Below are 16,565 nucleotides of genomic sequence, written 5' to 3'. Positions count from 1 at the left end.
CATCAGCCTTCACTATAGTAACCATCTTGGAACTTCACTATGTGCTTTCATCTCCCATAAAACAATATTATTGGAAAGTAATATTAGCATACTTTGAAATGCTAACTCTTTTCTGCAGAGGGGGCTCTTAGTCTACGAGTCTGTGTGGGACTAGTTGTTCCCTTAAAATAGCCAAGCGTGCCTATTTCCCTGACAATTGCGATTAACTGCCCTATGACAATGAATTCAGTAAAGTACAATCAAAGCTGATACAGTGCTCTGTAATTTGATATACCAACCTAACCTGTTATAATTTCTAACAAGGTGTAGAACTGTATCATATAAAAAGGCTGTTTTCTTTGTTGTAAATACGTGATTGAGTTTATGTGGTTGACTTCAGTTTGATAAAAACTGATAGCTGCATCATACTTATCATATCTGTAATTAATATTGGATATTGAAATTAATAATTAATATTGCAATTAATATTGTCTCTGTTCATCAAATCCATGAGATTATACACAGCCTGGGAGTTACTATGGGAAGTGGATATGGTATATGCCTAAATATTGTCTTCTACCTTTCTTACACCCATTTAGTTAATCAGCCCCCACTCAATCATAGATTTATATTTTATGATATGCCTTTTGGCCAACCTAATGCTTTATGATTGCCTGTATGCAATGACCAGCTGATGAATGTTGTGCAGGAGGAGACCTTGTTATTACATAGCTGAAAAGAGCCTTGCATCCATCAAGTTCAGCCTTCCTCACATTTGTTTTTTGCTGTTGATCCAAAAGAAGGCAAAAAACCCAGTTTGAAGCACTTCCAATTTTGCAACAAACTAGGAAAAAAAATTCCTTGTTGACCCCAGAATGGCAGTCAGATTTATCCTTGGATCAAGCACGTATTACCCTACAATGGCAGTCAGATTATATCCTTGAATATTCTGTTTTTGCAAGTATGCGTCTAGTAGCTGTTTGAACATCTGTATGGACTCTGATAAAACCACTTCTTCAGGCAGAGAATTCCACATCCTTATTGTTCTTATTGGCATATGTTTTATTATGGTAGTGGATCAATTCCTTTGAAGGTTAGGTGTGCTATATAACCTGTGATATTTACTTTGGCCTACATTGTACAAATAATTACCTTAACCATAATCTGATGGCACTTCATAGATTAATCACGCTTGTGTGAATAAATCATCCCTAGATTTGTTTTACTATTACGGAGTCTTTTATTATTGGGAATAATTTTATAGTGTGTAAAAATGTATACATGCAATCCAAAGACCTCAGGTAAGATATAAGGTTTAGCGAGGTAATTGATAAAGTTTTCCATTAAATGATTTGGATATTTCCTAATCGTGGGATTAATAAATATATTAGTATATTGTTAGATATTTGAGGCACTATAATTAAACCACTATATTGGTATAAAAGACATTACAATGATATCATGGTCTCTATCAATTATCAATAAATATTAAATGAATATCTGACTGCCTATGCCAGAAAGCTGAAATCGGGACGTAGTTGGATCTTCCAGCAGGACAATTATTAAAAACATACATCAAAATCAACACAACAATGGTTTACTTCCCACCAAACCAAGGTCCTGCCATAGCCAAGGTCCTGCCATAGCCATGGTCCACCAGTGTCGGCCTCGAATTTTTAGGGATCTGGAGAGATTCTGTATGGAGGAATAGTCTCAAATCCTTAGCCATATGTTTTGCAACCTCATCAGATGTTATAGAAGAAGACTCTGAACTATTATATGGCAAAGGGAGGTGACACAAAGTATTGACTAAAAGGGTGCCAATAATTGTGCCACACATATATTTAACAAATTTGTAGTGGAGGGCACTGTATATATGTCCATACATCTCGGCATTTAAAAGCCACAAACTACATGTAAAAACACCACTGCAGTCAAATGCCAACACTACATACACCAAGTTAATGCCCACCATTACTTTAAACTCCAAAATTCTACAGGACCCTCTCTCCACTGTTATTCCACTGTTTCACAGGCAGGCATGTTCAGAATATTTGTTTTAAAACGCATAGCCATTGTATATTTATTTATTTTACCCTGGTTTTATCCCTTAGATCTATAGCAGAAAATATTACGGAGTTATGTCGTCTTGGGATTACTCATATTCTCAATGCTGCTGAAGGGAAGTCTTTCATGCATGTAAACACCAACAGTGATTTCTACAATGGAACAGACATTGTCTACTATGGTATTAAAGCCAACGATACACCATATTATAACCTCAGTTCTCATTTTGAGAAAACCTCAGACTTTATTGATAAAGCTTTATCACAAAAAAATGGTAAGTTTATAAAATAAGCTAAAATCTCTGATTCTTATTTGACTATCAATGTTTTAACTCTGTTTGTTTATGTTTCTCTGTTCACGTGTATTTAATAATTTTTAATTCGGCAGTTTCTTTGTTTTTTCTGTCCACCAGCCAAAAAGTAGGCTTCTGAAGTATACTCACCCATGTTTGGGGTATACCGAGGGATATACTGAGGAATAAGTCTACAAATATTGTCTTTTTTTTTTTTTTTTTTTTGGAAGGTATTTGTAGACTTCTCTTTCTAAAGAGGGGCACTGGCTCTTTCTAGGTCTTGAGATATGAAATGAGATATTTCTGATCTAGCACTATTAGATAGTGGTATCCTATATTGGCAGACAGCAGACATTTTTGTGTGCCACTTACATAGTATTACTTTTTCTTTTATTTTTTGTTGTTCTGGTACGCTCCCATTTCTTTAATTTTTCTCTAAGACAATTGTTCAGTAAAGGTTGCAATACCAGACTTTATCTATTAAAGGTTAGGACGTTGAAGGGTCGATATTATTGGAAGTGATAAAAACCATTTTATTGCCAGGAAGAAGGACAATTTTTCACATCATATTCTCTTCCATTTGTGAAATGTGCTTGCATGCATGAACTCTTATCATGTGTAAAAAGTGTGGAGATTTCATGCACAAAACCTCAAAAACAATGCTGATAATTTACACTATAAATGAATCATTTGCACCATTTTGGAATCAATTTGGGATTGTGGCACAGTTGGAAAATACTTCAACCTTTTTTGTTGTTGTCTTTTTTATGTTACTATGTTATAATGAACACTGCAAGTACCATAACATCTATGACGGACCTCAGATTAATGTGGGCAAATAACCACTTTAACCAATTGAAGGGGTTATGATGCCTACAGTTTTCCTTTAACCCTTTCAGTTTGACAGTCGTGTATACATGATTACCAGGATAATCACCCATACCCCATAATTGTGTAAACACCATTTTTAATATTGCAAATGAAATTTATGTTTTGAAAAACAAATTTCATTTGCAGGAGGTGCCCTTTGGTGTCCCAGACTGCAGTGCCAGTGCTACCATTAGAATGCCAGTTCTTTGTGGACCATTGAAAATGTGAAAAAAAACGTGTTATGTGCGCTTACCAATGTTTATGTAAAACAGCCGCTTCACACTCTAAGGGGAGTCTCCCACACCCCTTTTGATAATAGAATAATAAAGAATAATAAATGCCTTAAATTTGATATCCCCTCTCCCAGGACATATGTTATAGTTGAGCGCTTCAGTGATATTGTGTAAATAGTTTACTCACATGCAATGTGTGTGTCAGACGATATTCAGATATAAAGGGAAAAAGGCAACAAAAAAAACAACATAGTATAATTCTGTTACATATATTTAACCATACCAGAAAATAAGTGGTTTCAACTCACATTGATAAGAGCCTTACAAAGGGAGTGTGTGATTTGAGCCTGTCCCTTTGTAAGGCTCTTATCAATGTGAGTTGAAACCACTTATTTTCTGGTATGGTTAAATATATGTACGTAACAGAATTATACTATGTTATTTTTTGTTGCCTTTTTCCCTTTATATCTGAATATCGTCTGACACACACATTGTATGTGAGTAAACTATTTACACAATATCACTGAAGCGCTCCCCTATAACATATGTCCTTGGAGATAGATATCCGATCGAAGGCATATATTATTCTTTGTGGTGTCCCTCAGGGGTCTGTTCTGGGACCCCTTCTATTTAACATGTTTATAAATGATCTTGAAGACAGCATTGAAAGTCATGTTTCAGTGTTTGCAGATGACACAAAACTTTGTAAAATAATACAATGTGAGCAAGATATTACTTTGCTGCAGAGGGATTTAGATGGACTGGGCACTCAAATGGCAGATGAAATTTAATGTTGAAAAATGCAAAGTTATGCACTTCGGCGTAAAGAATACACAAGCAACGTATACCCTTTAATGGAAGCGAATTAGGGATAACAACACACGAAAAGGACTTGGGAATTGTTATAGACAACAAACTATGCAACAATGTGCAATGTCAATCAGAAGTGGCCAGGGCCAGTAGGGTATTGTCATGCATGAAAAAGGGCATTCATTCTCGGGACGAGAATATCATTTTGCCTCTTTATAAATCACTGGTAAGACCACACATTGAATATGCTGTGCAATTTTGGGCACCTGTTCTAAAGAAGGATATTATGGCACTAGAAAAGTGCAGAGGCGGGCTACAAAATTAATAAAAGGAATGGAACATATCAGCTATGAAGAAAGGTTAACAAATTTAAACCTATTTAGTTTAGAAAAACGTCGCCTGAGAGGGGATATGATAACATTATACAAATATATTCGGGGCCAATACAAACCATTGTGTGGAAATCTATTCACAAACATTCACATAGGACAAATAGGACACGAGGCCATGCGTTTAGACTGGAAGAAAGAAGATTTCGTCTAAGGCAAAGGAAAGGTTTTTTTTACTGTAAGAACAATCAGGATGTGGAATTCTCTGCTTGAAGAAGTGGTTTTATCAGAGTCCATACAGATGTTCAAACAGCTACTAGATGCATACTTGCAAAAACAGAATATTAAAGGATATAATCTTTCATCGTAGGGTAATAACTGCTTGATCCAAGGATAAATCTGACTGCCATTCTGGGGTCAAGAAGGATTTTTTTTCCTAGCTTGTTGCAAAATTGTGCTTCAAACTGTTTTTTTTTGCCTTCTTTTGGATCAACAGCAATAAACAAATGTGAGGAAGGCTGAACTTGATGGACGCAAGTCTCTTTTCAGCTATGTAACTATGTAACTATGTGACCATTGCAGCTGCATGGGCCGGTGGGGAGATGAATAGGTCCTGCTCTGTGAGCTCGGGTGAAGGAGCAGCAGTTCTGCACAATCCTTGTGTGAAGAACACTGCTGATGCTCCTGGAAGAGAGCATTAGAAATTGCAGACCATTAGCTCAGCCCACTAAGCCACCAGTAAATCAGATAAGAGTCCACCTTGCAGCCTAAAAGTTAAGGAGGAGGGGGGCTGCATTTACCCCTTTCACATTTACCCTGCCACACACACCTCAATAACCTCCTCTGCACCTTAAAGCTCGTTCACTGAGCTGTGCTTGATGGTGCAGAGCCAACTCATTGGCTGAGAGCACTCAGTTGACAATCTAAGCCAATGAGAAAACCATGCCCAGCAATTCTTAGGTAGGTGAAAATAATAGAAGCTCCTTACAGGAGGCAGTAATGGGTTCCCAGCAGGATCTAGTAAAGTTATGAAACCATTCTTAAACAGTTTGACTACTTACCGTGTTAGGGTTGTAGTGGTTGTGGTGTTTAGAAGGTTCATTTAACCATTAAGGAAGTATGCTGATCACATCATTTCAGCCTGTAAATATTGACAATACTGAACTGTGACATTATTTAAAGATGAACCACACTGACCCTTACATATGCACTTCTGCACAATACCATTCCTAGTGACACTTTACATGAACAGTGCCCATGAGGTACATCTGGGCACCAACAGCAAACAACTATACATTCTATTCCTATGCCAGAGACACATACTCCCGAATAGATACCATCTTTACACATCATAGAACCTGGAACTGGAAAATTAACGATTCACTACTGGACAACCAGCAAGTGAAAAGAGGGCTACAGGAAACTATATCAAATTATTTTCATGATAACCCAACATCCGACACCTCACCATTAACCACCTGGGAAGCACGCAAGTGCGTCATAAGGGGCACACTTATCCAATAAGGCACCAGAACTAAGAAGGAAAGGGACAAAAAAAATAACCACACTCCCCGCTGATATTCAGGATCTGGAGACAAGACACAAAGCTGACAAGCATCCCCACTTATTAGTCGCAGTCAGACTAAAAATGGAGCAATTAGCGCTTCTCCTGAACCACAACGCTAAAAGAGCGATATTACTCACGCAACACTCGTTTTACGCAAAAGGCAACAAAAATGGCAGACTACTAGCACGGGTGTTAAAACAAAGACTACATAAGTCATACATCTCTAAAATTAAAGACTCCCAGGGTAGGACATGCCAACTCACTAAAGATACAGTGCAAACCTTTCACCACTACTATGCCTCCTTATATGGATTGCCCCGCCTACGATACCAGACACTGACAGACTCCACTACATACAAAAAAACATAACAAATAAGCTGCCTCCCATGTTTAAGGAAGCACTTAATGCCCCATTCTCACTTGATGAGCTACTACAAGCCATCAAAGCTGTACTTAATGGGAAAAGTCCTGGTCCGTATGGCTACTCTAACAAATACTACAAACTCTTCTCCCCACAGTTAGGAACCCATTTGATGAATGCCTTTAACTTGATCCTGAATACTGCCACCTTCAGTACGTCGGCTTTAAAAGCCATCATAACCTTAATTCCCAAGCCCGATAAAGATCACACATTCTGTAGTAATTAGTGATAATAAGTGATCTTCTCTCGCATGCTGGCCAACCGACTCAAACCGCACCTCCAAGGGCTAGGCGAGCTTCACGCCACACAGAGAGGCCAAAGACAACACTATTAACATCATAAATATCATACACAAAAAACAACTACTCTACTATTAAGCATTGACGCAGAAAAGGCCTTTGATAGGGTGGACTGGTCCCTACTCTTCAATGTTATGGGGAGATGGGCTTTCGTGACCAATGGCTGGCATGGGTACGCGCGATCTATAACCACCTGCAGGCCAGGGTTCAGGTTAATGGAACAAAATCCGACCCACTACCTATCCAAAACGGAACTAGACAGGGCTGCCCTCTATCTCCACTATTATTTGTTATCCCTGAAGCCCTTCTTAAACGCAATAGCGACTTAACCGGAATACAAGGTCACCCCTCACAATACAAAGTCTCTGCATACGTGGACGCCCTAATATTCACCATTACCAATCCCATTACTTCCCTCCCAGCTCTGATGAAAGAATTATCACTTTACTCTAAAGTCTCAAATTTGAAAGTCAACTATGACAAAAGCGAAATCCTACCGATAGCAACACCACACCACATAATGCAATCGCTTAAATTGAACTTCCCTTTTAAAGTTACGACCTCTCTCATAAAATACCTAGGCATTAAGCTAACCTCTGAGGTTAAAGATATTGTTGCCTGAAATTATATCCCATTACTACAAACCCTAACCAGAGACCTAGCTAAATGGAACAAACACCACTACTCCTGGATGGGACGAGTAAACATAATTAAGATTAATATCCTCCCATGCTTGTTAGATATGTTTCAGATTCTGCCTGTGGGGGTTCCCACATGCTTTTTTTAGTCCCTAAGAAAAATGTCTACAGACTATGTATGGTTTGGCAATAGGCCAAGATTGTCATTTGACACACTCACCAGACCCAAAACTCACCAGACCCAAACTCAGCTTGCCTGACCTATTTAAATACTACCTGGCAACACAATTCACTAGAATCCTGGACTGGTGCCACCCACACAGCACACAACACCAGAAATCCCTGGAGCAAGAATGGATACAGCTCCCACTGGCCACCCTACCATGGCAAAGGGAACCGATCCCGAGACTATTTCCTCGTCGACACCCCACCATTAGCCCACTACTAACCCTGTGGAAGAAGCATGCACCCAAACTAAGACTGATAGGACACATTTCTCCACTAACACCTATCTCACACAACCCAGCATTCCCCCTGGGCTAACCGGAGTCAGGTGGCTACGGCCCTCACATCTCCCATTTATCACCTTGAGAGAAGTAATAGTGGAGGGGAAATTTTAAACCTTTTTCAGAACTCGAAGAGTGGTGCTTGAACATTAAACTATACAGAAACCACTCACATTAATACACTCTATCATCCAAGATGCTGCCCAGGAATCACTCCCCAGATATGTTGCGGGTGGTCCAGGGAACTAAACAAAATATTGTCTCCATCAGAGTGGAAGAAAATGTTCCAACACACGCACAAAAACTCATTTAATATACCCTTAGTTGAAACAAACTATAAACTACTCACAAGATGGTACAGCCGTTGTACACCCGAGGGGCTACACCACATATACCCCTTGGTGCCATACACTTGCTGGAGGTGCTAAAAGGGCACATATAAGCATGCATGGTGGGACCGTGAGTTGTTACAGGGATACTGGTCCACGATCTTGAAAATAATAACAAATCTGGTTTAGATCCTAAAACCACAATCCCTTGAGGAGATATTTTTCCACGTCTCCCAAACCACCGCAAAAATATTACAAATCACTGGAATACTATTTGCTCATGGCCGCTAAGGCTATGCTACCCAAGTATTGGAAATAGAAAGTGACACCGCCTCTGGAGGAATGGTATTCTAGGGTGGAATGCATCAGACAGATGGAGGAAGTCACTTACTCACTAACAGGCCAAAAGACACTATATCCCACAATTTGGGAACCGTGGATCTCCCACTCAAAGCTCATGACAGGACGAGACTGGGTAGGGAATACACCAAGCCTCCATGGAAGGGGCACGCAGCCGGTGTGGAACAACCACACACCCTGACCACAAATTCTAAACAACTAGTGAACACCACATATGAATGAACTCCCATCCACCCATGTTTCTATCTGATCTGGAACACAATGTTTAGGTACTTAATAACTAACGAATGGGATGACATCTGACATTAGACACCCAAGAATTACACTGAATAAGCTAATGGTGCAGACTAATGATGCAACTACTGGTACCGCTAACTACATACTGAGATATATACAGCCCTAATAGATAGCACCCGACAGCCCTAAATACGCTACCTCACAATTTTGTTTAGAGCAATACGTAAATCTGGGATTGGGTTAATCAATCCTATTTATCTGTCATACGCACCTATAAATGCTATAATCTGTTAACCTTCTATGTTCACCCATGTTAATTTTCATCCTGGAAACAAAATGTACATGTGTTGATTGGAAACGTTGTTACCTCATATCCTAATGTGTACTACTGACTTCTAAGTACTGTTGTCATTCATAAAAAAAAAACCGAATAAAACCAAAATAAACAAAAGAAATATATATATATAATAACCCTGAGAATGTATATATAATAACCCTGAGAATGTATATATTTGTTATATATATATATATATATATATAAGTAGAAATTGTAGCCGTATTAGTCCAGTGATGTAGATGTAAAAAATAGATAAAATTCGTATCTTGTAATACCTTTTTTATTGGACTAACAGAATTTTTTAGTGACAAGCTTTCGGGATAACCTCCCTTTCTCAAGTCTGAAGCATTTCTGAGCAAGACGACACATAGAATTCAAAGTTGAGTTGTGATATAGGGGTTAAAGCGACATGAGTGTAGATAAGACACAGGTTTGGTAGAAAATAGACACCATCTTTGTAGAGGGTCATAAATATCTTTCTGAAGAGCAGAGTGAGGGGGGAGAGAGGGAAAATAAAAACAAACAAGCAGACAGTGCAGAGGATGGTACACTTTATACATGCACACACACATAAATGTGTATATGTGAACGCATAAACACATGTACATATACATAAACACATATACATACATGCACATGAACTCATATACACAAATATAAATGCACAGAAATATATATATATATATAAAAGCATACATGCATATGAGTATGGGAAAGCATAGGTTAACACATAGTACTTGGTATACAGATAGAATAAACATATAGGAATGCATTTTAAAGTGTTGGTACATATGACAGAATAGTAAGATAATGCTGGGAGAGTGTTCATGTAAAGTGTTGGTAGTGGGACAGGAATCCCAAATCAATATTTAGTCCTCTATTCTTGCTGTTAAACCATTTAATCATTCTGGCTTCAAAGGCTTTTCTTTCCTGGGTATTTTTAAAACCCCCCTTCAGTACTTTGATTTTTAGGTCCTTCAGTGAGTGGCCAGGCTGGGTAAAGTGGTGTCCCACAGGAGTGCAGTATGATTCTTCTTTGTGGTGTTTAATAGAGTGTCTGTGCATATTCATTCTGCCATTTAATGGCTGGGTGGTTTCCCCAATGTAGCATCCTAGGTGGCATTTTATGCATTGAATCATGTATACCACATTGCTGGATGTGCAGGAGTATGAACCTTTAATGCTGTGGGTTTTATTGTTGTGTGTGGCTATGTTGTCTGTGCATATGTGCTGACACAGTTTGCAGCGAGGTTTTTTGCATTGACTGGTCCCATTTTCTTCATTCTTACCATCAGTGGGCAGCTTCCTGTTGATTATTTTTTGTTGGAGGTTTGGTGGTTGTCTGAAGGCCAAAATGGGTGTTTCAGGGAAAATGTTTTTCAGAGTCTCATCTTCTGTTAATATTGGTTGTAGGTCTCTGATGATTTTCCGTATTTCCTCAAGAGCTGGGTTGTAGGTGACCACAAGTGGCACTCGTGTGGATATTTTTTTCTCTCTGTACTGTAGCAGGTGCGTGCGTGGCGTTTTTACAGCAGAGTTGATTTGTTTGGTAATAATCTTTGGTTTGTAGCCTTTCTGTCTCATAGATTGGGAGAGTACATTTAGATGGGAATTACGGTCACTAGGATCAGAGCATATGCGATGGTACCTAGTGGCTTGGCTGTAGATGATGCCCTGTTTAGTGTGGGAGGGGTGGAAGCTGGAGCTGTGTAGGTAACTGCACCTGTCTGTGGGTTTTCTGTAAACCGAGGTGTGGATTGTGCCATTGTTACATGTCACAGTGGTGTCCAGAAAATTCACAGATCTAGTGGAGTATTCCATTTTTAGTTTGATTGATGGATGGAGTGTGTTGAAAGAGTCATGGAACTGTATCAGTTTTTCTTCACTTTCAGTCCAAATTATGAAGATATCATCGATATAGCGATAATATTTGTATGGTTTGGTGTGTTGAATTTCTAGGAATCTCTGTTCAAGATCTGCCATAAACAGATTAGCATATTGGGGTGCCATCTTAGTGCCCATAGCAGTGCCCATGGTTTGTAGGTAAACCTCATTGTTAAAACTGAAGTAGTTATGTGTGAGGATAAATAGTGCCAGTTCTGTGATAATTCGGGGGCTGTATTTTTGGTTGTTGACATGAGAGAGAAAATGGAAGCAAGCATTGATGCCATCTGTATGTGGAATGTTGCTGTATAGAGATTCCACATCCATGGTTACAAGGATTGTGTTAGCAGGGAGATTGGTGATTTGGCTGAGTTTGTTGAGGAAGTCGGTTGTGTCTTTTATGAAGCTGTTAGTGTTGGTGACTAGAGGTTTTAGTGTATTTTCTACCAGTCCTGAGACCTGTTCTGTGAGAGTTCCCATTCCTGTAATTATGGGTCTTCCAGGATTACCTGCTTTGTGGATTTTGGGAAGCATATAGAAAGTGCCCATGCAGGGACTAGTTGGTATGAGTGATTGCAGTTCCTGGTGTAAGTTCTCAGGGAAGGATTTAATGAGCTCCCTAAGTTGTGATGTATATTCCTTGGTGGGGTCTTCATTTAGTTTTCTATAGTATTTGTCATCTGACAATTGCCTGTCCCCGTCTTTTATGTAGTCCTGGGTGTTCATTATCACTACTGCTCCTCCCTTGCCTGCTATCACCATCAAACCAGCAGACAAGGGAGGAGCAGTAGTGATAATGAACACCCAGGACTACATAAAAGAGGGGGACAGGCAATTGTCAGATGACAAATACTATAGAAAACTAAATGAAGACCCCACCAAGGAATATACATCACAACTTAGGGAGCTCATTAAATCCTTCCCTGAGAACTTACACCAGGAACTGCAATCACTCATACCAACTAGTCCCTGCATGGGCACTTTCTATATGCTTCCCAAAATCCACAAAGCAGGTAATCCTGGAAGACCCATAATTACAGGAATGGGAACTCTCACAGAACAGGTCTCAGGACTGGTAGAAAATACACTAAAACCTCTAGTCACCAACACTAACAGCTTCATAAAAGACACAACCGACTTCCTCAACAAACTCAGCCAAATCACCAATCTCCCTGCTAACACAATCCTTGTAACCATGGATGTGGAATCTCTATACAGCAACATTCCACATACAGATGGCATCAATGCTTGCTTCCATTTTCTCTCTCATGTCAACAACCAAAAATACAGCCCCCGAATTATCACAGAACTGGCACTATTTATCCTCACACATAACTACTTCAGTTTTAACAATGAGGTTTACCTACAAACCATGGGCACTGCTATGGGCACTAAGATGGCACCCCAATATGCTAATCTGTTTATGGCAGATCTTGAACAGAGATTCCTAGAAATTCAACACACCAAACCATACAAATATTATCGCTATATCGATGATATCTTCATAATTTGGACTGAAAGTGAAGAAAAACTGATACAGTTCCATGACTCTTTCAACACACTCCATCCATCAATCAAACTAAAAATGGAATACTCCACTAGATCTGTGAATTTTCTGGACACCACTGTGACATGTAACAATGGCACAATCCACACCTCGGTTTACAGAAAACCCACAGACAGGTGCAGTTACCTACACAGCTCCAGCTTCCACCCCTCCCACACTAAACAGGGCATCATCTACAGCCAAGCCACTAGGTACCATCGCATATGCTCTGATCCTAGTGACCGTAATTCCCATCTAAATGTACTCTCCCAATCTATGAGACAGAAAGGCTACAAACCAAAGATTATTACCAAACAAATCAACTCTGCTGTAAAAACGCCACGCACGCACCTGCTACAGTACAGAGAGAAAAAAATATCCACACGAGTGCCACTTGTGGTCACCTACAACCCAGCTCTTGAGGAAATACGGAAAATCATCAGAGACCTACAACCAATATTAACAGAAGATGAGACTCTGAAAAACATTTTCCCTGAAACACCCATTTTGGCCTTCAGACAACCACCAAACCTCCAACAAAAAATAATCAACAGGAAGCTGCCCACTGATGGTAAGAATGAAGAAAATGGGACCAGTCAATGCAAAAAACCTCGCTGCAAACTGTGTCAGCACATATGCACAGACAACATAGCCACACACAACAATAAAACCCACAGCATTAAAGGTTCATACTCCTGCACATCCAGCAATGTGGTATACATGATTCAATGCATAAAATGCCACCTAGGATGCTACATTGGGGAAACCACCCAGCCATTAAATGGCAGAATGAATATGCACAGACACTCTATTAAACACCACAAAGAAGAATCATACTGCACTCCTGTGGGACACCACTTTACCCAGCCTGGCCACTCACTGAAGGACCTAAAAATCAAAGTACTGAAGGGGGGTTTTAAAAATACCCAGGAAAGAAAAGCCTTTGAAGCCAGAATGATTAAATGGTTTAACAGCAAGAATAGAGGACTAAATATTGATTTGGGATTCCTGTCCCACTACCAACACTTTACATGAACACTCTCCCAGCATTATCTTACTATTCTGTCATATGTACCAACACTTTAAAATGCATTCCTATATGTTTATTCTATCTGTATACCAAGTACTATGTGTTAACCTATGCTTTCCCATACTCATATGCATGTATGCTTTTATATATATATATATATTTCTGTGCATTTATATTTGTGTATATGAGTTCATGTGCATGTATGTATATGTGTTTATGTATATGTACATGTGTTTATGCGTTCACATATACACATTTATGTGTGTGTGCATGTATAAAGTGTACCATCCTCTGCACTGTCTGCTTGTTTGTTTTTATTTTCCCTCTCTCCCCCCTCACTCTGCTCTTCAGAAAGATATTTATGACCCTCTACAAAGATGGTGTCTATTTTCTACCAAACCTGTGTCTTATCTACACTCATGTCGCTTTAACCCCTATATCACAACTCAACTTTGAATTCTATGTGTCGTCTTGCTCAGAAATGCTTCAGACTTGAGAAAGGGAGGTTATCCCGAAAGCTTGTCACTAAAAAATTCTGTTAGTCCAATAAAAAAGGTATTACAAGATACGAATTTTATCTATTTTTTACATATATATATATATAACAAATATATACATTCTCAGGGTTATTCACTAAAGTGAGAATTGCCAGGAATTCAATGTGAATTCACAATTTAATTTCTGAATCGAGGCTAAAATTGCCAAACTGAATAACCCTGAGTCAATCAGAGTGCCTAACATCAGTGGAAGGTCCAGCTAGCTGAATCTTAAAGAGGCACCCCACTGTCCATCTCATTGTAAAGCAAAGGCATGTGCCCTGAGCAATTTCTGCCTCTTGAGTTCAATCTTCCAGGAAGTAACAGGATCAGTTGTCTGATTGACAGCCAGAGGTAGGTGTAAAAAACTCTATTTAGAAAAGTGTCATATTCTATTGAAATCTGCACTTTTTGAAAACTGGGGGAAAAAAGAGGTCACACTTTTCACACATGCGCCACTTCCGCAAGCTGAAATGCTGTAGGGGTCTGGAGTGTCCCTTTAATTGATATTTAGGTTATTCCTTTTTCTGTGATATCTCTTATGGAAGTATTCCTTTTTTCATTTTTTTCAGGTCGTGTATTAGTTCATTGTCGTGAAGGCTACAGCCGCTCTCCCACTTTGGTTATAGCTTATCTTATGGTCCACCACAAGATGGATGCGAAAACTGCTGTCTCCTTAGTCCGCGAAAAGAGAGAGATTGGACCAAATGATGGATTTCTAAAGCAGCTGTGTCAGCTTAATGCAAAACTAGCAGCGGAAAACAAGCATTAATACTGATTATACTCCTATAAAACCTGTACGTTTATTTTACTGCCAGATACATTTACATTGCAATCACACTTTTTTTTTGTTATTCTCTTTTATTTTACATTGTGTTTCAGAATGATTACATTTTTAAATGGACACTCCATGCGCCAATACAACTTATAAGACTTTGGCTTAATTAATATGTTATTTTTCGCAATTTATAGCTTTTGTGCAAAAATAATATTTTTTTGCAGAATGCTGAATCAAAAGCCCGCCTCCTTAGACACACACCCTCACTCCAGAAAATCACTGGTTGAACTGCACTACAAACCATTCTGCATTAGAAGACGATAACAAGCAGCGAGGATATCACTACCTGTTTCTCTATAATTTTGTTATCTGCCACCAGGTTGTGAATTAAAAGCAGCTCACTCAGTGATGTTATGGGCTGAGCTGTGGACATACACTGATAAGGAAGTCTCTTCTGTATGAAGGGGCATGGCTAAGGAGAGATTATTATTATTATTATTATTTTTGTGCAGCTTTCTATAAAACATTATATTTTTTTAACCCCTGTATCACAACTCAACTTTGATTTCTATTTGTCGTCTTGCTCAGAAATGCTTTAGACTTGAGAAAGGGAGGTTCTCTTGAAAGCTTATCATTAAAAAATTCTGTTAGTCCAATAAAAAAGGTAAGATACAAATTGTATCTGTTTTTTACATCTACATCACTGGACTAATACGGCTACAATCTCTACATTGAAACGTTGACTATTGGATTGATGTAACAATAAAGAATATTTTTATTTCTAAGACCTAGAGTGCTGGCATTATGGAATGGCTATTTGATGTGTTGCTGAACACTGGGTTTAATATCAATATGGAATAAGTTTTGAGAAAAACTTATGCAAATGTATTTTTATTTTTTTATTCAGCAGCTCTGTCACAGACGTTTTTTGGGTTTCAATCCTCTCCGACCCTTTGTGTATACCAAGTGCCAGCAGCACCTTTACTTTTCTTCTGATCCTCTGTTTACTTCATTTTATTCTTTATTGTACTTGCCACTAGATATTCCCAGTGGCCACTATTTTAATTCTTCTTGCAGTAATGCTCCGTCAGTGCTTTTGCATTCTCTTCTGTGGGCACGTGCAGCATATCTAACACATGCCGACAGTATTCTTAATCATCAACGGTTAATGGTCATACTAGGTAAAGTTCAGTTCTCTGTGATGCACTGAATGTCAGGTTATGTGGCTATTGCTTGATTGGTCCCATAACACTTGCAAGCATTGGACATCACTGTAAATTACTGTGCAGAAACATCTAGGAAATAGAGAGGGTTTGTTAAAATATATGTTTTATTATATAATGAAATGCTGCCAACTCTAGATTAAAAAGAAAAAAACAAATCCTCGAGTAAAAATGGAAACAATATAGGGGCTGCAATATAAAACAACATAACATGCCAGTAAATCACAAATAAATAGCAGTGAAAAATGTCCCCCGTGTTTAAGTTTTGCAAATCAGATAGCGTAACAATAAGTT

At 38.8% G+C, this 16,565-nt stretch overlaps 1 protein-coding gene across 1 annotated transcript in view; it reads left to right on the top strand.

Annotated features, from left to right (window-relative positions):
• The window catches only part of DUSP3 (dual specificity phosphatase 3), a 32,051-nt gene extending 16,793 nt beyond the window's left edge, over positions 1-15,258 (top strand). Inside the window, exons 2-3 of the mRNA XM_063458970.1 lie at positions 2,094-2,320; positions 14,843-15,258. Of these exons, the coding sequence (XP_063315040.1) occupies positions 2,094-2,320; positions 14,843-15,042 (427 nt within the window). The 3' untranslated portion in view covers positions 15,043-15,258. The remainder of the gene's footprint in view (positions 1-2,093; positions 2,321-14,842) is intronic.
• Positions 15,259-16,565: the final 1,307 nt, after the last annotated feature.

This window comes from Pelobates fuscus, chromosome 6 (genome assembly GCF_036172605.1).
Source record: "Pelobates fuscus isolate aPelFus1 chromosome 6, aPelFus1.pri, whole genome shotgun sequence".
Lineage (NCBI taxonomy): Eukaryota > Metazoa > Chordata > Amphibia > Anura > Pelobatidae > Pelobates > Pelobates fuscus.
Note: the sequence above shows the minus strand (reverse complement) of the source record. Positions and strands in the feature narration are given on the sequence as shown.